The 25498-nt window shown below is 39.1% G+C and overlaps 1 protein-coding gene across 1 annotated transcript; it reads left to right on the forward strand.

Moving 5' to 3' along the window:
- Positions 1-14953: 14953 nt before the first annotated feature.
- On the forward strand, positions 14954-17128 carry LOC149160601 (uncharacterized). Its single transcript, XM_089434651.1, has 3 exons — positions 14954-15546; positions 15688-16184; positions 16596-17128. Exons 1-3 carry the CDS (start codon positions 14954-14956, stop codon positions 17126-17128), a joined length of 1623 nt encoding a protein of 540 aa, XP_089290777.1.
- The last annotated feature ends 8370 nt before the right edge of the window (positions 17129-25498 follow it).

Consider the following 25498-nt stretch of genomic DNA (forward strand, 5'->3'; position numbering starts at 1 on the left):
AGCCACCACAACCATGGTAGGTCCACAAGCACCTACCAAAATGGAAAGAATCATTGCTGCTAGGTATGGACCTCTAATACTGCCCACTCCTTTGAATGTCATGTCTACTAAAGAATATAAGAAATATATGCCGAAGTTCACTGGGACTAAAGGTGTTACTACTGAAGAACATCTTGAGTCATTCTATAGCTATGCTAATAATTTAGAGTGAATATGATGTGTGGATGAGAGTCTTTGTCCAAATCCTAGATGGAGAGGCTAGAAAATGGTTCAGAGAACTAACCTCAAGAACTATAGCAGATATTGAAGCTTTAGATGATGCATTCCTAAAGAATTGGGGGGATAAGAAGGATCTCTACTACCACACTGAGTTTGGGAACTTAAAGAGGGAAAATGGTGAGTTACTGTCTGATTTTAATAAGAGGTTTAACCATATGTACAACAAGATACCAGCTGAAGTAAAACCCACTACTACCTTTTCTAAACTCACATATGCCAATGGTTTTGATTCTAACTTCTGTCTACTGTTGAGAGAGAGGTGATGTGCTACTCTGGCTGACATGCAGGATGTAGCCTTGGAAGTAGAATCAAACATCATGGTTGCAGAGAAGCTCAAGGGAAATGTTGATAGAAGAAGACAGAGAGACAAGCCTTCATCATCCTTTGATCCTAATATATACAAAATGACCAAAATGATCGAGTCATTAGCCTCTGAAATCTCTAAATTGAAGGTTGAGTAGCACTCACGGAAAGGAAGAATGACTAATACCTTTGCCCCAAGATATCCAAATCTAAATCCATATAGAAGAACAAATGAGCAGTTGCAGATTTTGCAAAGAAACAAAGATGCAAATGAAGACCAAAGGGTGAAGGCTCCTTTTTAGAATGCAGTCATGGAAGAAGAGCAGTTTGAAGAAGATGATGAGATCCATTGTCTGGAAGACAAAGGAAATGCTTCCTTTTTGACCTCAACTACCTATGAAAAGTCATTATGCAATAACCAGATCAGCCAAGAATGTGATGATGAAGCTATTCTACAAACTGTAGATCGGCAAAGATATAATTTGAGGTCAAAGATAAATAATGCCAAGGAAACTCCTGTTCAAAGAGCTATTGTCCCTGCAGTACAGCAAGAAAATAAGAAAAAACAACTGGTAGTTGATCCCGTCCTTCTTAAAGCTCCAGCTCATAAGGTAAGAGGCCTTGACAAGTCTCCTTCTCCTTTCAGTTTTCAATCAAAAATTTAGAAGCTAAGAATACCTATGCCTCTGATTGAACTAGTGAAGAATGAGTCCTTCAAAAGATCCATCCTCAAGGCCCTTGAGCCTAAACCCATCGAAGCCTCGACTGACTATGTAAATCTGCAAGATGACAAGCCAGCTGTGATTCTCAGCCCAATGATTGAAAATTATGAAGACATCTCCCCATCATTCTATGTCTCTCTGACTATTCATGAAAAAATCCTTCACAACTGCCTTTTGGACACTAGAGCCAGCCATAATCTAATGCCCAAGGCTGTCATGGATGAGTTGGGTCTTGACATCACTAAGCCTTATCATGACCTGTTTTCTTTTGACTCTAGAAAGGTGAAATGTCTAGGATTAATCAAGTACCTAGCCATCACTTTGTCTTAGCTACCTATGAAAAGCATGATCATCGATATTATGGTAGCTAATGTACCTCCCAAGTTTGGCATGTCACTTTCCAGAGGATGGATCAAGAGATTAGGTGGATCATTACAAAATGATCTGTCTTATGCTACTGTCCCATTTTCAAAGGTGAGAGCAAGAGATTATACAGAGAGGCACAATTAGCTTATATATCAGCGATGAAAAGAATCCCACCAATCATCCCATATATGCTATTGACACTGACTTTGGAGCATGTATTCTCCATATTAAAGAATCTTAGTTGGCCTCCACGCAGCTTAAAAAACCAGTTTGCCAAATCGTTGAAGAAGAAGGCCCATAGATTTGGGATATGTTCTTTAATGGGGCTTACTCTAAAGAAGATGTAGGATCAGGTGTAGTCCTTGTGTCCCCAGCATAGGAATATATTCATTTATCTTTCAAATTAACCTTTCAGGTCATAAATAACATAGCAGAGTACGAAGCTTTGATTCTGCGCTTAAACACTGCTAAAGAAATGGGTATCAAAGGCTTGAAAGTGTTTGGAGATGTACACCTCATTATTCAACAGGTAAATAAAACTTTCCAAGCTAAGCATCCAAGGCTGAAAGCACACAGAGATGAGGTATTGAGGCTCAAGGATTATTTTAAAGATTTCAGCATTTCTTATATTCCAAGAATGAAGAACTAGCTTGCCGACTCCCTTGCTATCTTTGCTAGCATATTTATTCCTCCCTTGCCTCCTAAATTGACATATGAAGTTCAGGTAAATACAGACCGCCTTTGCCTAACAATGTCAAATATTGGAGAGTTTTTGAAGACGATTAGGAAATTAACAGGTTTTTACAAGTCGTGGAGGAATTTGCTGAAACGCGCATTGATCAAGAAAATGAAACCAATGAAGAATGCAGCCAGTCCAAGTTAAAATATGAGATCGGCCGAGGAAACATCATCTGTAACCATATACCAAAGGGATTAGTGCCTCTAGAGAAGTTGTTCGACCAAAACGATGTACCATATAAGCCGGCCAAAATAGAGAATGAGTCTGCGGCTTGTAAACATAAAATAGGGAGCCCATCCCAGCCGAAATTCATCAATTTGTCCACCCATTTGTCTTCTGCCCAGAATTCTGAGTATTGCACCCTCATGAAGCAATTCGCTGATATTTTTTCCTGGGAATATAGTGATCTTTAAACTTATGATACAAACAACATACATCATAAGATTCCACTGGAAAAGAATACCCCCCTTTTAAGCAGAAGTTAAGACCTATCAACCGTCTTTTATTGCCTTTGATTGAGAAAGAAATCAAGAAGCTGTTGGATGCCAAAATCATAGCTCCCCTAAGGTATTCGAAATGGATAGCTAACCTTGTGGTAGTGAGAAATAAAAATGGAGAAATTAGGCTTTGTGTTGACTTCAGAAATCTGAACAAGTGCTCTAAAAAACATAACTGTCCCCTGCCTAAGATGGAACACTTGCTGCAAAGAGTTTCAGGGGCTAGAGTCATATCTTTCTTAGATGGATTTTTAGGTTACAATCAGATTGTTGTACATCCTAAAGATCAGGAAAAGACTGCCTTCACTACTCCTTGGGGCACTTTCATGTACTCCAAGATTCCTTTCGAACTGATAAACGCTGGGGCCACTTTTCAGAGGGCCATGGACATAGCTTTTGTGGGAGAGAAGGACAAGTTTGTCCTTATTTATCTCGATGACATGATTGTCTTCTCTAGCAGCCACAAAGATCATTTACAACATTTGAAGAAGGTCTTCCTAAAGTGCAGACAGTTTGGAATTTCAGTGAACCCAAAGAAGTCACAGTTTGCTCTAGAAGAAGGCAAACTTCTAGGACATATTATTTCTGTTGAAGGTGTGAAGATTGATCTGGAAAGGGTTCAAGCCATTCAGACATTGTCCATACCAAGGTCAAAAAGGGATATTCAATCCTTCTTGGGTAAGATTAACTTCGTAAGGAGGTTCATTCCAAACTTTCCAGAGCTTGTAAAGAACATCACTTCCATGCTGAAGAAAGGAGCAGAAATAAAATGGAAAGATGCTTCAAGAAGCTCTTTTGAAGCCATCAAGCAAGCTATCATGGAAGCTTCCACTCTAATCAGCCCAAATTACACTAAGGAGTTTTATATCTTCTCTTTTACCTCTTATGATACACTTGCAATAGTTCTGTTGCAGAAAAATGATGAAGGCATAGAGCACCTCGTGGCCTTTTTCAGCAAAACGTTAAGGGATGTTGAACTAAGGTATGACCTTATTGAAAAAAAAGCTTATGCTCTCATAATGTCTTTAAAGGCATTCAGAATTTATATTTTGCATTCCAAAGTAGTTGCATATGTACCTTCAATTTCAGTAAAAGATGTCTTAACTTAGCTAGATATTGATGGGAAGAGAGCTAAATGGATTGCAAGATTCATAGAGTTTAACATAGAGTTGAAGCCCACTAAGCTTGTCAAAGGCCAGGGCTTGGCTAAACTTATGGCTAAAGAAAATTCCAGCTTGTTAGATATAAATTCCATGGGTCTAAATTCAGATTATGAGCAGGCAGAGGAAGTAGCAGAAGGGAAAAAGCAGAATCAATCTTTGGCTGAAAATCTAGCCACATGTGAATGGTATTACAACATAGTTCATTTTTTACAAAAGCTAGAAGTCCCTCTCGGGCTTAGCTCAAGTCAAGCTCGTGCCATTAAACTCAGATCAACCAAATTCTATATTGATAAAAATCTTCTTTATTAGAAAGACCCATCAAGAATCCTCTTGAGGTGTCTAGATAAAGAACCGTCTGTGGAAGTCATACACTAGTTCCATTCTAGCATCTGTGGAGGGAATCATTATTGGAAAACCACAACTCACAAAATCTTGAGGGCAGGATATGATTGGCCTACTCTGTTTTCTGATGTGTTTTATTTTGTAAAAGCTTGTGACAAGTGCCAAAGGTTTGCAGGAAGACAACAGCTAAAATCTCTACCCTTGAAGCCAATACATGTCAATGGTCCCTTCTAGTGGTGGGGCTTGGAATTTATAGGTGAGATCAACCCACATTCCAGCAGCCGACACAAATGGATCTTAGTGGCCACTAATTATTTCACTAAGTGGATTGAGGCTATACCCACTAAGAATGCTAATCATTAGGTTGTCATAAAGTTCTTGAATGAGAATATTTTCACTAGATTTGGTTGCCCAAACAAACTAAACTGATAATGCAGCAGCTTTCAAGGCAAAAGAATTGGTGGACATGATTGAATCCATGGGCATTCAAGTGGTGCATTCTACCTCATATTATCCTCAAGGCAATGGTATGACATATTCATCTAACAAGAGTCTGGTAAGGGTAATCAAAAAGCTGTTAGAGGACAACAAAAAGAGTTGGGATTCCAAGTTGAAGTTTGCACTATGGGCTAACAGATTTACCATCAAAAATTCCATAGGGAATTCTCCATTCAAATTGGTTTATGGAACTGTAGTTGTTTTCCCCATCTATCTCATTATCCTTGTGGCTAAGTTCTTACAGGAAGAACAAGATGAAGAGAATGATATGGTAAGAAGGATGAATAACTTGGTTGAACTACAGCAGATCAAAGAGCAGCTGGTTGAGAAGTCAAAAGCTCATCAGAAGAAAATCAAAGAAACCTTTGAGAGGAAGGAAAAATTGGACAATTTCCAAGTTGGTGATTGGGTGCTTAAATGGGATGCATTTAAGGAAAAGAAAGGTAATCATGGCAAGTTTGACTCCTTATGGACATGTCCATTTATCATCTCTCAAATTCAACAGAACAATACATTCATTCTGCATAGTCTAGAAGGAGAGGACACTTTTGGTAGCCCAATAATTGGGCGGTTCTTGAAACTTTGCTTCATTTAAGGTTTTAAAGCCTTGTCATTATAAATATGTCTTTCCGGTTTTTAGTTCATTACAAAATAGACTCCATGCCCAATGGAACACTAGAAGGAAGATTTGAATTTGTTTTTTTAGGAAAGGCATTGATCTGTGATCCTTGAAACCTCACAGGGAGGATTTCATCCCTAGAAGGATCCAGTGTTAGCTTTGCTAGCACTAGGCCCACAAATTGATCCATATGGGCTGTAACAGTCTTCAAATTTGCTTAAAAACATGCCAATGGATCCATTAATGCCCTTGAAATCTTCAATTTTTTGCTCAAAGATCATCAAATGATCGAAATCCGCACAAGAGGAGAGCCCTTGGAAGGGCAAAAATACACGATCGAGAGGCAACAATGCTTAAAAACCATGAAAAAACCCACAAATGTAGGCTTAAACAGTGAATGAACAGTAGCCGTCAGATTCGGATGATCAATGGCTCAGATCTAGGCGGCTAATCGCAGTCGGCCAAGCAGAGGGGACAGTCTAAGGGCAGGTGCATGACACCGCCGATCAGCGATCGCCGATGATCGGATCGGCAGGTCGCATCAGCTGTCATGATGGTGTAGAACATATGTTATGGCCCGGGCATTGAGCAATTAGCTATTGCGATTTATAACATCACTATGTTGCATTGGCAACATACCATGGGTAGGGCCTATGCGCATATATACGGGCGGCCCGATGGGCCAGACCTGACGGCATCATAGTGGGGAATTCATAAATTTTGAGATCTGTGCCCAAGCATTTTTCAAAGGTTTTTTGTGTATTTTCGTGGTTTCAACAAAATACAAAGGGAACAGGGGACAACGCCGATGCGATAAAGCCCAGACCCGAGAGGGTTTTGGGATAAAAATATATATTTTTTCAAATCTGTGGAAGGCCCATTTTTAATATATTTCATGTATTTCCGTTGTATAAATGAAATATGATGGAACTTTGGCCAGTGCTGATTGCAATGAAGCCCAGACCTGAAAGGGTTTGGAAGTGGAATATATGAAATTTGAAGTCCGCCCAAAACATTTTTTATGCATTTTTCACTGTTTTCGCATATTTCATTATATAAGAAAAATACATAGGCCAGGCCAAATGCGACTTGCGATGGCGAAGAGGGCAGACCTGATGGATAATTAAACTATATTTTAGGACTTCTGAAGTCCAAAACACACACTGATGGGCGGGATTTAGCAGTGTTGTAGCGTTTTCATTGTATACAACCAAAATAGTCACTATCTGCAGTTTAGAGGGAAACACAAAGGCCCCAAGACCCAATTCATCATATAAAAACACCCAGGAGATAGTTTGTCAAGAAACAAAGCCCGGAAAGGGAAAGAGAAGGGCCATAGCATGCTGCAGCTCGAAATAGAATGTTTAGGGAGCTTAGAGAGTGAAATAGCCACCCCCAAAAAATATTATGGAGCATCTCTAGCACAGAAAAACTCCCAGACAGCACATCAAGCCACCAAAAATATCTGAAATCAGTTACTCTACTATCAGAAGTAGAAAAATCTGATCCGATGCTTGCCTAGAGGGCATCAAATCAGTTAGCAATGCGTATCAGGCAAATTAAGACTTCGAGCCTTCTAGAAAGCTTAGGAGCATTGTAAATAGGCTATAAATAGCTGGAAGTAAGATGTAATAAGTGTTCAACCTTTGGAGATTATTGCTCCTCTGTTCATTCAAGCTTCTCATCTTCATTCTATGCAATATAAGCGTCTTTTGCCATTATATATTCAATGTCCATTCTCTTGTTGTTCTATACTTGCACTTGAATAGTTTGTTCATGTTTTCTTTGTGTCTAAGGCCAGATAACTGTCATCTTATCTCTACTTTGATATATTAGATCTGCAAACTTCTTTGCTACTTGTAGCTAGCCATTGATATATGTTTATGTATGCAATCTGCTGGTATAGTTAGTATTATCCATCTATCCATTGAATTTATAACTTATTGAGCATTAGTGGACGAAAGCCTTGTATTGGTGAGAGTGTTCAAGCATGTATTATGTGAAAACAGAGATGAAATGGTTATCTAACTTGATCCAAACCATCATTTATTCCAATAGTTCAGAGAACAATATTGAAGATTATATGTTACCAGGCATCTCCGAGCTACAGCCTAAGAGAGTTTCTTGGAGTGATAACAGGGCCAAGTGGTCACTAGTGGGCAAGATAAAGGCTTTCGAATTAGACGCAGGTTCTGACTCTGAATCAAAACCCGATAAGGGGAATGAAAAAGGGAAGCAGATCATTGATGTGGAGCCTAGTGCCACCATGGTCACCACAAAGATCCAGAAAATTGAGCCTGAAGATCTAGAAGAGGGGGAACGCCTCTTCCTCTCACAGATGTTGGTGAAGGGTTCTCCACTACAGTTCATTGTCGATAGTGGGAGCTAAAAGAACCATAGTTGAATAGAAGTCATGAAGCGGATGGGCCTAAATATGATAGCACATCCATGGTCGTACACCATTAGGTGGCTTCACCTAGGACAAGATCTTTGCATCATCCTGCAGTTTTTCCTTCGCTATAGCATTGAGCCCTTTACGAATGAGGTATTGTGTGGCATTGCTCCTCTTGAATTTTCTGATGTATGTTTAGGACAACCATACTTGTGGAAACGACATGTTGTATATGAGTCTAGACCTCACTCTATGATTATTACTTTGGCTAATAAGTTGTACATGATACCGGAGGTATCCCCGCCTATGCCATCTCTTTTATCACTACAAAGCAATGGAGTAAGATCATTTCCCAGACCAGGTAATTGGTTTTCATTATGATTCGCACCCAAGGTAAGAATAAGGTTTTGGCCATGGCTTCCAGGAAGGGTGCCTCTGCACAACAGCAACATATGGACAAGGTCATGGAGGAGTACAAGGACATTTTCTCCTCACCCACAGTGGTACCTCTACACCTTCAGACCAAGCACTCCATCGATCTGACCCCGGGCGCGCCGCTACCGAATGGACCAATCTATCAATGCTCTGTTCTCGAGAATGATGAGGTCAAGAGGTAGATTCAGGAACTAGTGCAAAAAGGGCACATCAGGCCATACTCATCACCTTTTGGGAGCCCAATTTTATTTTTACAAAAAGAAGGATGGGACCTAGAGACTCTCTATTGACTATCGGGCACTGAACAAGATCACTATTTGGAATAGGTACCTAATCCCGTGGATTGATGACCTTCTAGACAAACTCAAGGGGGGTAAATATTTCAGCAAGATTGACTTGAAGTCAGGTTATCACCAGGTTCCTATCGAACCCTCTGATGTGTGGAAGACTGCCTTCAAATCCAAGGAGGGCCTTTTCAAATGGTTGGTCATGCCATTCGGATTGACGAATGCCCCTGCAACCTTCATGAGACTGATGGATGACATCTTGCGACCCTTCACCAATGCATTCGTGGTGGTGTATTTAGATGACATCTTGATCTTCAGCCAGAGTTGGGAAGAGCACCTCCACCATATTCGATAGGTCCTTCAAACCCTTCGACAACACAAGTTGCGTGCTAACTTGCAGAAATGCACCTTGGCCTGACCTAGGTTCAATATCTAGTGTACATCATTGATGAGCAAGGTGTACATGTGGACCCATCCAAGATAGAAGTCATTCAGGATTGGCCAGCCCAAACCACTCTAAAAGAGCTCCAGAGCTTTTTGGGTCTTGCCAATTTGTACTGTAGGTTCGTGTTGGGGTTGTCTCATATCACTTGGCCTTTAAGTCAAGTCACCAAGGGCGAAGTGAAAGAAAAGTTCTTTTGATCAGAAACCCAACAGCGAGCGTTCTCTAAGTTGAAGAATTGCCTCTATTTTGCACCAGTGCTCACATTACCAAACCTACAACAACCATTTGAGATTGAGACATATGCTTCCGACTATGCTATTGGGGTAGTTCTTACTCAACATGGGCATCTAGTAGGTTACCACAGTGAGACACTTTCAGACACAGTCTGAAAGTACCCCACTTATGAAAAAGAAATGTATTCCACTGTGCAAGCTTGCCATCAATAGAAGCATTACATTTTGGGAAAGGAAATGGTCATCCACACAGACCATCGACCTCTATAGTTCATACAAACACAAGGGAAGTTGCACAATGATCGCCATCAGAAACGGTCCACCTATCTGCAAAATTTCCATTTGAACATTAAGTATAAGAACGGCAACACCAATAATGTTGTTGATTCCCTCAACAAACCACCGGTCATGGCACTGATCACTGCGCTCGACTCTTGTGGGCACAAGACATCAGGGTGGCTACATGTTTACAAGAGCGATCCAGAATTCGACAGCATATACCGGACAGTCCTAGAAGGGAAGAAAGTTCCAAATTTTCACCTTCGGGATGCACTGTTATGCCACTTGGGACACATATGTGTTCCTTCTAGTTTGCATGCCAAGATGATTTGGGATGCGCACTAAAGTCGGGTCACTAGACATTTCGAAGTAGAGAAAACAGTGGCAGTATTACAGAAGTATTTTTATTGGCCGAAACTTTGTGAGGATGTTGGGAAATACATTATATCCTACACTGCCTGCGCCATTTACAAACTAACCATTAAGAAGTAAGGCCTGTATACTACTCTACCTACTCCTAGTCAGCATTGGGAATCTGTCTCCTTGGATTATATGTCGGGCCTTCCTTATACTACGCACACCAACGATTGCATTTTTGTGGTCCTCGATAGATTCTCTAAGATGGCCATCATGGTGGCCTGCAATAAGAGTATCTCAGCAGAGGCCACTACTAAGCACTTCTTTGAGCAAGTGTGGGTACACTTTGGAATCCCTCAATCAATTATCTCAAATCGGGACAATGAATTCCTGAGTGTATTTTGGTAAAGTCTCTCATCGATGCTGGATACAAAACTCACTAAGTCGATGAATTTCCATCCCCAAACTGATGGCCAAATACAGGTTGTCAGGAGGATGATCGTACAAATTCTATGCATGTATAACTCGAAGCATCCACGCAGATGGGATGAAAGTCTCCCAATGCAAGTGGCTCACTAGGGACCAAGTTCAGTAGAAGTTTCCCCATCTCATGGAGGCACTCAACGCAATGGGGACCATTGATTCCTAAGGGGGGAGGAATGATCCAGATGCATATTGGTGGCCACTCGCCTATTCCACTTTGACCCCCAACACTATCTCTTTCATTTTTTCAGTTTCCTTAATTGTAACACAGTTTACTATTTTTTGGCAGTTTTTTGGGTGGTGAACTTCTGGAGCGATTTTGAGGCCCTAAACAACTTTTTTTTTTTTTTTTTTTTTTTTTTATTTTTTATTTTTTTTTTTTTTTTTTTTTTGTTTTTTTTTTTTTTCAAATTTTTTTTTTTTTTTTTTTTTTTTTTTTTTTTTTTTTTTTTTTTTTTACCTTCTCTTTGAGATCTTTGAAACGAGGTATTATGATAGCCAAACAGAGATCGTATGCCAAAGTTATGACCCCCGGAAGTTGATGTACCAATTTACCCAAACGGGGCTCACAATTTTGGTGCTTCATCTTCTAGGGTTAGGTTTTGGATGTTTAGGGTTTTCCATTGTTTCTAAATAATAAATAGGCCTTTGAGCCTCATTGTAACACAATTCAGAGGCATGTAGCTGCCACATCTCTCTTCAGAGATAAGCTACCATCACCCGAGTTATATTATCTCCATTCTATTTGTAAGCATAGTTTAGTATTTTTCTATTAATGCAATGAAGTGTTTTTCTGCCCCATCTCTGTGTTTACGATTATATCTGTAATTTTTGCGTTCATGTTTAAGTTCGAATCAATGTTTGAACAATGGTTGACTTTTTAAAATAATTTTTGACTATATTTGACTAATGTGGTCTAATATTTTGACTATTAATACTAAGCAACAATATGTAAAGGTGATTGTGTTTGACTGAAGTTGAAGACTATTTATTGTCAAACACAGTTAAACATAGTCGAACATAGTCAACAACATCAATAAATGTGGTTGACTAATTTTCTAATGTCACATTGCGACATTGGATAAATTGCAAATGTAATGTAACATTACAACAATATTTGTCATAGTGCAATGTTAGATAGATTTATGAACCATTCCAATATCATAATATGTTTAATTATCAATATTATTCAATAATATTAATAGGTGATTATGTTTGATAGAATTTGAAGAGTGTTGACTGTCAACCATAGTCAACCACATTATTACATTTGGTTGACTAATTTTGTAATGTCATATTAGAACATTGGATAAATTGCAATATGATGAAAATTGCAAAAATGTTTTCTACAATGTCACAATATTTGTCACATTGTGACAATGTTTGTCATATTGCAACATTTGTTAGATTTTTGTACCATTCCGACCTGACAATATTAATATTATTAATATTTTTATTTATATTAGTTAGCTTTATTAATAATGATATTGTTATTGAATTAAGGCTTCTATGATCCATATCAAATTGTTGATAGATGTTTTCAGATTTAATCACATCAAAATTCATTTGTCGACGCATTTTGAACTAGCAAGTGCGGTTCATCGTCAGGACAAGATGAAGAATTAGATCATGGTAACCCGTTAAATAGAGAGATGAACCATTCAAATGGCTAGAAAGAAATGACTATTTTTTACCAAAAGAAACAACCACATTTGACTGGGCTTCAGCTACAAAACACTGGACCATGAGTTAGGGAATTATTATTAACTAGTTTGTTTATTTATTTATTTATTTTATAAATATTAAATGATTAAAATTAACTAAAATTCTTTAACTAAGTTTATATATAACCTTATTTATTATTATAAATACAATTTTTAATAAAAACTAATTAAAATTATATTAGTTAAACATTATATATATTTATAAAAATATATATTAGTTAAAAGTTATTTATATTATAAATTTATATATATAATTGAATGTGCATGCTTATAATTAAAATATTTTAACTATGTCTACATGTAAATTTATTTATTATAAATATGAGGCTTAAAATTTGAATAAAAAGTATATTAAATTATATATCTATATATATATATATATATATATATATATATATATATATATATACACACACACATATAAATTAGTTAGATTTTATTTATATTATCACTGTATGTAACTAAAAATGTATTCTTATCTAAAAATACCAAGTATTAAAGCATATTGTTGCTATTATAGGTCTGCAACTTCTGTTAGGCGATGATTCGGCTGCCCTTGCTAGGGTTCCTGAACAAGCTTGCTGCCCATCTCCATTACGCCCTCGGCTCTCCCGTCCCTCTTCGGCGCTGATCATCTCCACATGGCTCCGCCTTCCAGAGGGGTGGGCTCTGCCCCCCTCCTGCTTCAAGCCCCTCCTCTGACACTCCAGAAATCGTAGGTGCTCCAAACGATTCTGGCCCCATCCAAAATGATGCCATCCGCACCGATCCTGACAATATCAATAGTGAGGACACTGCTGCTGGCCATGAAGTAGCCAAAAACAAAAGTACAAATCAGAGCAACTCAATGCCAAGGTCAAAAGTGTCCTCGGCGACGTGCATTCCCAAGTCGGCCGAGCGAATCAAAATAGATCTTCCCAGTGATCGAATCAATAAACACATTCAATATATGAGGGATCATGCACTCATAGGCAAGTTCCTCGGATTCTAGCCCACTGAAAAAGCCTTGCATGGCTGGATCGCCTCCAAATGGAAGCCCAAAGGACAAGTCACCCTGCAGCTTGGCCCCAAAGGTTTCTTTACCACCATCTTTAATTGTCTGGAAGACAAAAATCGCATCTTCGAAGGAGGACCGTACTTCTTCAACTCGGCAGGCCTGTATCTTCGTGAATGGAAAGCAAGGTTCAATCCAGACAAAGAGGACTTCAACTGGGCTTCGGTATGGATACGCATGTACTCTCTTCCCTCAGAATACTGGAACGAGGAGACCTTAGAGGACATTGGCAACAGCCTGGGTGCCTTCATCAAAATCGCCGAGGAAACCAAATCCAGAAGATACACCTCCTACGCCAGGATCTGTGTGCACATGCATTTGGCCAAAGAACTCATAGATTCGGTAAGTCTATTTCATGACGATTTTGAATGGATCCAAACTTTAGACTACGAGCATATCCCTTTTCGATGTAGAAGGTGCCATGAACATGGCCATCTTTTCAGGGACTGCCCTTTGAATCTTCAATCTAAAGTTTCTGCAACTGATGCGAGTAAAGATGCTGAGGGTTTTACTAGGGTCTCCAGTCATAGAAAATAGGCCAAGAAATCTCCTGCTGCTCCAGAAGCTCCCAAGAAATCTCCAGCTGCTCCAGAAGCTCCCAAGAATCCTGAAACAAGGAATAGTTTTGAAACCTTGGCTTCTCAAACCATCGTGGAGGATCATACCTTCATTCCACCTTCAGATCCTTCCCCCTCCTCTCCAAAGCCTCCCCCAAATTCTTCAAACTTGCCCTCAAAGTCCGTTTTCATTAGCTCTCCCGTCTCAAACTCCAGTGATAAAATTCAAGATTCTGACACAGCCCTACAATCTTCCACCATGGAGATAGATGGATCTCTAGCTCCCAGTATTCATCAAAAGCTAGCTGAGGAGGAACAGAACAAACCGATACACATGGAGGAGGAACCAGAAAGTGTAGATCTAGGAGGTCTGGACATTCTCAAACTGGAAGCAGCGTGTCGACAGAGAGAATTCAATGACATTCCCCCTAGAGATATAGACAGACTTGAAGTTGTTTTAACTAGAGCTCAGCAACACAAATACCTTGGCATCCAGGCAGGCAGTCCTTGGGATGGTAAAAAAATCCTGAAAGATTCGAAAAAAAGAGGGCGCAAAATGGATCTGCAAAGAACTATTATTATTGGAGAAATGTTGGTGGACTCAGGAAGATTCCCCAAGCTGACCAAGTTTTTCAAATCTCTTCCCCATGGTTCCTCATGAAGCTAATCTCATGGAATGTGCGAGGGCTTAATAGCCCTGCAAAACACCGAATGCTAAAAAATTTGATCCAGCAAGAAAAGCCTTCATTAGTCTTTCTACAAGAAACCAAAGGCCACAGCGCTGTATTGGAGAAAATTCTAAATAAAGTATGGATAGGATGTCGATCAGTCTCTGTAGATGCCTCAGGAGCTTTTGGAGGGCTAGCAATCTTGTGGAATCCTTAGATTCTCTCCCTACAAGATTTTCATGCCTCTCATTTCTTCATCCAAACTACATTCCACCTAATTGGGTCCAATATCCATGGTCTTCTCACTAATGTGTATTTTCCTCAGGACACTCAACAAAAGTTGGATTTGCTGAACACACTCACTACTCTTAACTCTGGTAGGAGCCATCCCCTTTGGATAAGTGGTGGTGACTTCAATATCATCACAGCGTTGGAGGAAAAATCAGGAGGTCGAGCAAGACTGGAAGGAGACAGCATAGGCTTTAAAAACTTTATAAACAGCAATCAACTAATGGACATTCAGACCTCGAATGGCATGTATACATGGACCAATAAAAGGAGGGGATCACAGCACATAGCTTCAAGACTGGACCGATTCCTTTTGACGGATAATGCCATTCACTTGGGCGGCGACTTCCACGCATCCATCCTGCCTCATGTAGGCTCGGATCACTGGCCCATTATGCTACAATGGTCACGACCAGGGTCTAAGAGCAACAGACCTTTCCGCTTCGAATCCTTTTGGTTCTCACATCCCAATTTCAAAGAAGTGGTCATCGCTGCCTGGAAATCCTTTGTTCCCCCCGCAGGAGCCAAAATGTTTCAATTTCAACAAAAGCTAAAATACCTTAAGCAAGTGCTGAAATCTTGGAATCACACTCAGTTTGGCAACATATTTGATCAAAGGAAAGCGTTGGAGCAGCAAATGAGCACTCTGCAACAATGTATCATCTCTGAGGGAAGAACGGAGGATTATGCACTTCAGGAACAGACCCTCCTTTCTCAGATTGAAACACGAAGGCAGCAAGAAGAAACTCTCTGGCGACAAAAATCCAGGATCAGATGGCTTAAGGATGGGGAGAAAAATACTAAATTCTTTCACAGGTCAACCATTCAAAGAAGAATGCACAACAACATTGCATTCATCAACAACCAGCAAGGGGAGCGACTGGAGATGCATGAAGACGTGGCACAGGAATTCCAAGATTACTTTTAGGACATTCTTAAGGAACCCCCGGGTTGTAGAAATCAAGCTATACAAGCTATAGTGCAGCACATTCCTAAAATCATAAATGAGGATCACAACAAAAAGCTGCTTCAGCCTATTTCAATGCAGGAAGTGGAGGACGCAATGGCCCAGCTCAAGGATGGTAAAGTGCCCGGGCCAGACGGATTCACAGCCAATTTCTTCCATGCTTTCTGGGAGCACATCAAACAAGAGGTCTGGGAGCTGGTGGATGAATCTAGATCGATGCACTGGGTCCTTCCCTCCCTGAACACGACCTTCATAGCGCTCATTCCTAAAGTGGAAGATTCCAATACACCTGACAAGTACAGGCCGATTACGCTATGTAATGTAATCTACAAGCTTATTTCCAAAGTCGTGGTGAACAGGCTCAAACCTCTTCTCCCTCTCCTCATCTCGCCAGAGCAGACGGGCTATGTAGAAGGGTGCCAGATTCTAGATGGTGTCATTCTTTCCCACGAAGTGATCCACTCCCTCAAGATACTAAAAAAACCAGGTATGATCCTCAAACTAGATCTCTCCAAAGCATTCGACAAGCTAAGCTGGTCCTATATTAAACACACCTTATTAGCATTTGGCTTCAATGCCACCTGGACGTGATGGATAATGAATCTCATTTCCTCCCCTTGCTTTTCCATCCTTCTTAATGGTTCCCCTTCCCCTCCATTTCATCCTTCTCGAGGCATCCGTCAAGGTGATCCTCTCTCTCTGTTCCTTTTTGTTCTCATGGCCGAAGGGCTAAGCTGCCTACTTCATTCTGCTTCTAATTCTCACTCCTTAAAGGGTATCTCGTTGCATGGCCAATCTCCCATTACTCACCAATAGTTTGTCGATGATAATATGCTCTTTGGCCATCCGTCAGTACAAGAAGCCTCTGCCTTTAAACTCCTGCTCAATCCTTTTTCAGAAGCCTCTAACACCACCATCAATGCCTCCAAATCCCAGCTCTTTTTCTTCCATACTCCCCTTCTCACTCAGAGGAACATAGCCAGGATTCCGGGGTTTTCAATAGCCAAGCTTCCTTCGAAATATCTGGGAGCTCCCCTGTTTGATTCTGCTATCAAACATGCCTCTTGGAGGACCCTCCTTGACAACTTAGAAACCAGGCTCTCCTCCTGGACTTACCGCTCTCTTAACATTGCTAGCAGGATTATCCTCATCAAATTTGTTCTTCAAGCCATGCCACTGTATCTGTTCTCAATTTTTGCTGCCCTGAAATGGGTTCTCAAGAATATTCGCGATCTTCAAAGAAATTTCCTTTGGGGTTCCTTGGGCCACAACAAAAAATGGGCTCTGGTCAAATGGATGGAAGTCTATCTTCCGAAATCAGCTAGGGGACTAGGTCTGAGGGATCCCCTTCACAGCAACAACATCATGGGTGCACGCATATGGTGGAATTGGATCTCTAAACCGCACACTCCCTGGGGTCGTCTCTGGTAGGCAAAATATGCTCCAGGTAGTTCAAAGGAGGAGTTAATCCGATTCAGTTCAACCACTCCTGGCTCGCTAATTTGGAATGCTGCCAAGATACATAGTGCTTTTGTTCAAGCGCATAGCTTCTGGGAAATTCACTCAGGCACCACTGCGAGATTTTGGGAAGATTCCTGGCAACAACTTCCCAAACTTGCCTCTCTCTTTAACAAACCCAAGTGGTAAGCAACCATGCAGCAAAATGAGCAAATCCATGTTCATCAATTCTGGCAACAGCAATCTCCCCAAGGCTTTCAACTTTGGAGACCGGAAAACACTTGGCAGGCCAATTGGCAGAAGGAAACCTACGATGAGATTGATCAAGAGCTTAAACTCAGGAGAATCAAACTTTCTGATAAAAAAGACCATTTGAGATGGGGATATACCACCAAGGGCATGTTCACTACAAAGGAAGCATATCAAATCCTTCATCACCCCATTCAGATAATAAAAGATCAACTATGGGATCAAGTCTAGCAACCAAACATATGGCCTAAGGTCTCCACTTTCCTTTGGCTTCTCAGCAAAAAATGGATCCTCACATGGGATAACTTACAAAAGCGAGGATTTATTGGGCCTTCTAGATGCTCCAACTGCAATCTTCACTCAGAGAACATTAATCATCTCTTGGACACTTGCCCTCTAGCAGCTCAAATGTGGGAGAGAACAACACAGTGTAACAGAAGAACAGGTAGAAGAGAAGGAGATATCGTAAACACCATCAGGACCTGGCCATGGAAGCCTTTCCAAATTCCTCTTCTCAACGCTCTCTGGAACCTCCTTCCGGGCTTCGTCTATTGGATAATCTGGAAGGAAAGAAACAACAGGATCTTCAAAAATCACAGTTCACCTCTTGACACTCTTTGGCTTCTTCTCAAGCAGAATCTTCAAGAAACTCTAGCTCTCAGACAATGGCAAGACTCAGATATGCCAGTCTTACCTCAAGAACGTCTCATTCTTTCCAACTGGAACTTAGATCTCACCTCTGTAGACCTCATCAAGGCCAGTACTTCTATCCACTCTAAGTCTGCACAGTCTTGGTCTCCTTCGTCCATCCACCCCTACAAGCTGAACTTCGATGGAGCGGCTAAGGGAAATCCTAGGCCGGCTAGATATGGTGGCATCATCAGGAACACGGAGGGCTCTGTTCTGCATATGTATCACGGTTCGATGGGTAGAGACACCAACAACACTGCCGAGATTGAAGGCTTATGGCAAGGGTTACGCACAGCAGAAACAGAAAATTTGCTCCCTTTAGAGGTTGAAGGGGATTCTCAAATTCTCATAGAAGCTGTTATTCGGATATAATCAGGATCCTCAACTGCAAAGATAGCTTCGAGTTGGAGGCTTCTAAGTAGACTGCAAAAAATGGAAGAATGGCTCAAAACTCCACGCAGCATTTCCTTCAAGCACATCCGGCGAATAGCTAACAAGGTTGCATATAGACTGGCTAATCAAGGGGCCAATCAACAGCTCCCCTTCTTCTCTGGTCCGTTGAATAGTTCCAATGATCCACAACTCAAAAGTGATTGCACACTCCTGGTGCAACAAGATCTATCCCTCCCAGATCCGGGTGTCTGACGGAAGTACAGGTACGTGGATTGCTGTTTGGATGGGTGCGTGGTTGATCTTCACCGCCACTCAACCTCTCACAGCTCCAATCATAACTTCCCTTGTGCTCCAGATTAATGATGTTTTAATGATGCCAGTACATCCTCTTTTATCGGTTAATTTCTTGATCATGGCGCTATCAACTTGCCACAATCGCGTTTCTCCCTTTCACTTTGGTCCCTCCTTTGCAGATGCAGCGGTTTGCTCTCGAACTTTCTCAGGAGTAAACTAGGCTTTGGTTTGTTGGAGGAACTTCTGGCTATGCCCTCAAGCTACCCTTTGTTTCCCCTGCTCTTTCGTTAGCCATTTGTTTGTTGCTCTCCCTTTCATCCTTCTGAGCGCTGAAGCCAAGTTTGTTTTCATCCCTAACCGCTTCCATTGTTTACCAAGTAGCCCGGATCACCTTGCTCCTCCAGTTATGCCGAGACTTCGACAGCGGATGAGCTGTAGAAGAGGTAGCTCCCAAGGGCAAATTAGATGCCAGGCCTTCTCTTCCACGTCAGACTCCTCAACTTTCTACTTAGACTTCCGCATAGGTAGGTACCCAGCTACTCAGAGTGGATGGGGTAGGGGCAGAGGATTGCACATTGTAGGACCGAGCTCCTTCCAATCCTCGACTAATGCCTCTCGGTTACAATTCCCCTGTAGTCATGGCACTTTCTCCTTTATGGCCACGGTCACCATTGAGCTTAGCGAGCTTAATTGAGGTCAAGAGGCTGGTTCCCTTAGGGTGACTACAGACAGGCCAGCGGAAGACAGACCAGGCTCCATCCAGACAAACTTCGAACAGAGCAAAGCTTCAGGCTCTGGCAAAAGAAAAGCTTCTCAAAGCATGAAGAATCAGGCGGGCTCCTCTGATGACGACGATGATTACAAGTATGGATGCCACATCATCGAGGAGCTGCCCGATCCCTCTCCTGATGTTTAAACAGGTTGGTTCTTTTTGGTCTTCTTGGAATTCATCAAGCTTGAGAAGGTTCACTTATCACCTTCCTAGATATCATGATAAATGCATTAGCTCAAATTGCCAGTTTCTCATGCGAAAGGGGCATTTTTCCAACCTTTAGTTTTCAGTTTCGTTTGTAGTCACAGCTACTTTTGTATTCAGTAATGGGTTGTCGCATAGTTGGTCACAGCTACTTGGTCTAGTTTTACTGTTTTGGTTGTCGCATAGCCCCGATTTAATTCTCAGTTCCATGTACAACTATGGGGTTTTCTGGATTTTTGCTTTAGTCATGATCAGGCTCTCTACAGCTCTTGAGGGCAATACTCAGCTAGGTTTTTGCATACTGTTCTTCTATGCTTGTAATCATGCCGCATCTTTGGGCTAGCTTTACGAGGCCATGGCCTCCTTGTAAATTATTTTTGTATTAATATAGAAGTAGCCATATTCAGAAAAAAAGAAATACCAAGTATTAATTAAATAAAAACTAACTTAAAAATATATTTTAGTTAAATATTATGTACTTAAACGAAGAAATTAAACTTAATACATAATTATTAAGGGAAATTATCCTCTCTTTTCATTAATAAAATATATATAATCTTAATAATATTACAGGAATATTATGAGATAAATTAGAAAAAATAAATCATAATAATACTAATAAAGATAATAATAAATAGATAACAGAAATAAATACTAAACAAATAACGGAAAAATGGAAAAACAACAAATAAATAGAGAAAGGAACACAGAGGAAAATCGAACAATTCAAGAGATGAGGGAAAAAAAACGAAAACCGAAAAAGAAAACACCAGACAAAGGAAAAGAGGGGGGGAGGCATGGGGGCTTCACTCAATGAACCTTTGACATATTGTGTGCGTTCTTAGCATACTAAACAATACCCCTAATTTGACTACATATTGGAAAATACCTCTAAAAATCACATTACTTAACCCCCTAACAATATGAACCCAATACACCTTTCCAATTTAAAAAACCCCTACTTTCAATAGAAACTGTAGGTATCCATTTTTTTATTAACATTTTTTATACCCCTTTATATTTTTTCATTAACTTTCAACTTCTTTTTTTATACCTATCAATATAAAAGCCCTTTACTCCCTATATATCCCCCAATATATTATGTAATTTTTTCCTCAATATATATCCCCCAATATGAACCCACGTGGTATGATATTTCCCACTCAGTGAAGCCCCCATGGAGGGAGGGAGGGTCGAGGCGTTCTAAGAGGAAAGGGTAGGGATCCAACAACTGTTGAATTTCCATCCGTCATCCCAGTTAAGATTACTCAGCCTCCTTTCAATTTCAATGGCCTCCCTAAACTTCCAATCACTAAAGCCGGTTCCATCATCCCCCTCATGTCTGACTTCGACAGAGTTCCTTCATCATCTTCCCTCTCCTCGGTTAACCTTTCATCTTCGTTTTGCGTTGTCAGCTCTCGCTCTTTCCGTTCTGCCTTTGATCCCTGCATAACCTTGTCGAGTGTTATCCCATCTATGGGTATTCAGTCTTGTCTTAAAAGCCTTGGTTGTCCTCCAAACTTCTCTATGACTTATTATAATATTGATAACAATAGTAGAAATAATAATATATTACAGCAATTAAATTTGGATTATTATGATAATAAAAATTACAATAATATTGATAACAATTTTAGTACCGATAATAATAATAATAATAATAATATTTTGGAATTGGATAATATAAATAATAATAATAATAATAATAATGAAAAACATTATATTGTTAATAATAATAATATTATTATTATTACTATTAGGAATAATAATAAAGGAAAATATATTAATAATAATAACGATATTAATAATAATAATAATCCTTCTCATAATAATAAGGTAGTCAATCTTTCTATTTTTTCCTTCCCCCCTTCCGTCTTTAATCTTCTTGAGAAGGGGTTGAATTTTTCCCTTGCACCTAGGAAAATCCTTGTGGAAGAGATTATGTGTGACATTGAGTTTAGGATTAGGGGCTTACCTGATAATATTAAGGACACCATTAGACATGCCTGCGATTTTGTCCTCAAGAATGCAAAGCCCCCTAGGAACAACATTAACAAGGAAGAATTTAATGCCCTAAAATCCTTGAACCAGAATAAAGACATCGTCGTTCTTAAAGTCGACAAAGGTGGGGCTGTTGCGATCCTTGACAAGGTGAATTCTCATCGGAATATGTTGGATCACCTATGTAATATCAGTAGCTATAAAAAGCTTAATAATAAACCCGTGAAGAGGATCTCCAGAACAATCTCTCTAGCCATAAAGTCCAGTAGCACTGTGGGCACTTTTTGCCACAAGCTTATTGAGAGTAGCCCAATCACTCCTAGGATCTATGGGCTTCCAAAGATCCATAAATATGGGGGCCCCCTGAGACCCATTGTCAACACCATAGGAGGGCCTACCTACCTCCTAGCCAAATACCTAGCCTTGAAACTTAAACCCCTAGTTGGTCGTTTAGAGTCATCCATCAAAGACTCTTCTTCGTTTTTCAATGAGTTTAAGGGCTTAAAGTTTGATCATGGGGACACTCTTGTTAGTTTTGATGTAGTCTCCCTTTACACTAGCATCCCCATTAAAGATGTCATTGATGTCATTAATTGCCTCATTGATCCTGATATCGCTAAGTTAGTAGAGATTTGTCTTACTTCTACTTTGTTCTACTTCGGAGGGGAATACTATGAGTAGACTTGCGGGGTTTCCATGGGCTCCTTCCTGTCCCATGTTGTGGCTAATATTTTTATTGAATACTTTGAATCCAAGGCTTTGGCCTCAACCTGTCTCCAACCTAAGCTATCGAAATCGTTTCTACACGACACTTGTGTCGTCTGGCCTCATGGCCAAGAAAAGTTAGATCTTTTCTTCCAACATCTCAACAATCAATCTTCCTCCATAAAGTTCACAATGGAGCAAGAATTTGGAGGATTCCACCCTTTTCTTGATGTTCTCATTTTGAGGAAGGATGATGGTTCTTTCTCCTACCAGGTGTTTCAAAAGAAAACTCACACTGAGCAGTATCTTCATGCCAAGTCTCATCATTTACCCACTCAGAAGCTTGGTGTTCTCAACACGCTAGCTACTCATGCGGTGAGAATCTCTGATGAAAACCACCTCAATAAAGAGAAAGCCCATCTCCTTAATGTTTTTGTTAAAAATGGATATAATAGGCACCAAGATATTAAAGCTTTCCTCAAAGATGGCAGAGGTCCCAAGGTTCAAAAAGACCCTAAATATTGAATCTCAGGGGTGCATCTACCTTTCATCCAGGGGATCACTGACAAGATTGCAAGGATCTTAAGAAAGCATAATGTTCCCTCAACCTTTAGACCCCTTAACACCATTAAGAGCTCCTTAAGATCTGTAAAAGACCTTGATGACCTCAAGGATATGAATAGTGTCTATGTTATTCCTTGTTCTTGTGGGAACCCTATGTTGGTGCATTGTTATTGAAACTGGGCGCTCTATTAATCAGAGAATTCATGAGCACAAAATCGACATAAAGCATGGGAGGACTCGATCTTCAGCTTTGGTAGAACACGCGGTGAGGACTAAGCGTCATATATGCATTGAGGAGGCCCAAGTCATTGCTAGAATTGCTCCTTTTCATCACCGAAAGTTTAGGGAGGCCATTGATATCAAAAGGAGACCGAGTATTCTTAACATGGATGATGGATAGAAAATCAACAGTTTTTGGATCCCTTCCCTTTCCTCTTAGAACGCCTCACTTCCCCCCATATTTTCCTTTTTTGGTGTTTTCTTTTTTGGTTTTGCTTTTTTTTCCCTTGCCTCTTGAATTGTTTGATTTTCCTCTATGTTCCCTTCTCTATTTATTTGTTGTTTTTCCATTTTTCTGTTATTTATTTAGTATATATTTCTGTTATCTATTTATTATTATCTTTATTAATATTATTATGATTTATTTTTTCTAATTTATCTCATTATATTCCCATAATAGTATTAAGATTATATATATTTTATTAATGAAAAGAGAGAATAATTTCCCTCAATAATTATGTATTAAGTTTAATTTCCTCATTTAATTACATAATATTTAACTAATATATATTTTTAAGTTAGTTTTTATTTAATTAATACTTGGTATTTTTAGATAAGAATGCATTTCTAGTTATATATAGTGATAATATAAATAAAATCACACACAGACACACACATATATTTCTATTCAATTTTTAAGCCTCATATTTGTAATAAATAAATTTACATATAAATATAGTTAAAATATTTTAATTATAAGCATGTGTATTCAATTATATATATAAATTTATAATATAAATAACTTTTAACTAATATATATTTTTATAAATATATATAATTTTTAATTAGTTTTTATTAAACATTGTATTTATAATAAATAAGGTTATATATAAACTTAGTTAAAGGATTTTAGTTAATTTTAAGCATTTAATAATTAAAATAAATAAACTAATTTATAATTGATTAATAATAAAATAAAATAAAAAATTCCTTTACTCCTCATTGAGTCTTTTGTAGTTGAAGCCGAGTCAAATGTAGCCATTTCTTTTGGTCAAAAATAATCATTTGTTTCTATCCATTTGAATGATCAGTCCCTCTATTTAACTCGTTATCATGATTTGATTCTTCATCTTGTCATGACGATGAACCACACTTGCTGGTTCGAACCGCGTCGGAAAATGAATTTTGATGTGATTATTGCCAAAAACATCTCTCAAAAATTAATATTGTTATTATTAAACATTTTAAAACCATTATTGTGAATGACCAAGGATGACCTTAGCTTACTGAGGTTGACATTGTTTGACTTTGGTCAACAATGGTTGACTATACTTGAATATGGTTGAGTTATCTTGATTCGGGACGACTATGAGTGAATAATGTTGATTGTTGTCAAATATCATAAACATACGGTTGATCGAGTTTGATCATGGTCAATTATTTAAACATTGACTGTAAAAGTTAACTTTGTTTCAGTGTGTTTGTCTATGTTTGAATATTAATATTAATTAATAATAATAATAGGTGATTATGTTTGACCGAAGTTTAAGAGTATTGACTATCAAACAAAGTCAACCACATCAATAAACTATTGTATTTTAAACTATATTATCACTAATATTATTAAACATTTTTAAATATTGATTATGGGTGAGCATGGTTTGACTAGTTTCACCATGATTGAGTTTGTTTTACTACATTTGATAAGAATGATTAGAATGTAAATATTATTAATGTTATTATTAATATAAATCTTAATATTATTTATATTAACAATGTTAATGTTAATAGTATTAATACTACCATTAATATTCTTAGTCATATTGTTAAAGTGAATAGAATTTTAATTTTTAATTTTTATTAGTAATTATATTTGTTAGGGTCATTAGTTTCATCATCAAATGTATTTTCCATGTCCTTCAATTTTCAGTTTTTGAATAAGTTGAGCCTACGACCACTATTTCTATCATAGTCTCAAAGGTCCTATATGAAATTGTCAAGTTTATGTCATAAAGGGTTCACCAAAAGCATGAAGGAGTCTCAAGTTAATGGGAGTCATGGTCGCTACGCAATCATTGTGCAAGTGGGTATAAACCATTTAGGAGGTTTGGAAGAGTTAGAGAGCCTACTTAAATAATTCTACACCATCACACAACCATTTGACTCCTACCCATTTGATCTATCTTTACAGAGGAAGTGTGCAACCATATAGAGCATGGAGTATTACTTAGACTATTTGTTGGTGACATTGC

The sequence above is a fragment of the Pinus tabuliformis genome, chromosome 5_2, assembly GCF_031772625.1.
Source record: "Pinus tabuliformis cultivar Carrire ecotype Pingquan chromosome 5_2, CPIR1, whole genome shotgun sequence".
NCBI lineage: Eukaryota > Viridiplantae > Streptophyta > Pinopsida > Pinales > Pinaceae > Pinus > Pinus tabuliformis.

Excerpts from the sequence above, each read along its gene's own strand:
- LOC149160601 (XM_089434651.1), top strand. The coding sequence starts at position 14,954 with ATGGACATTCAGACCTCGAATGGCATGTATACATGGACCAATAAAAGG. Across the intron at positions 15,547-15,687 it reads AATACTAAATTCTTTCACAG|AAATCAAGCTATACAAGCTA; the intron begins GTCAACCATTCA and ends CCCGGGTTGTAG. Across the intron at positions 16,185-16,595 it reads CAAGATACTAAAAAAACCAG|AAGCCTCTAACACCACCATC; the intron begins GTATGATCCTCA and ends ATCCTTTTTCAG.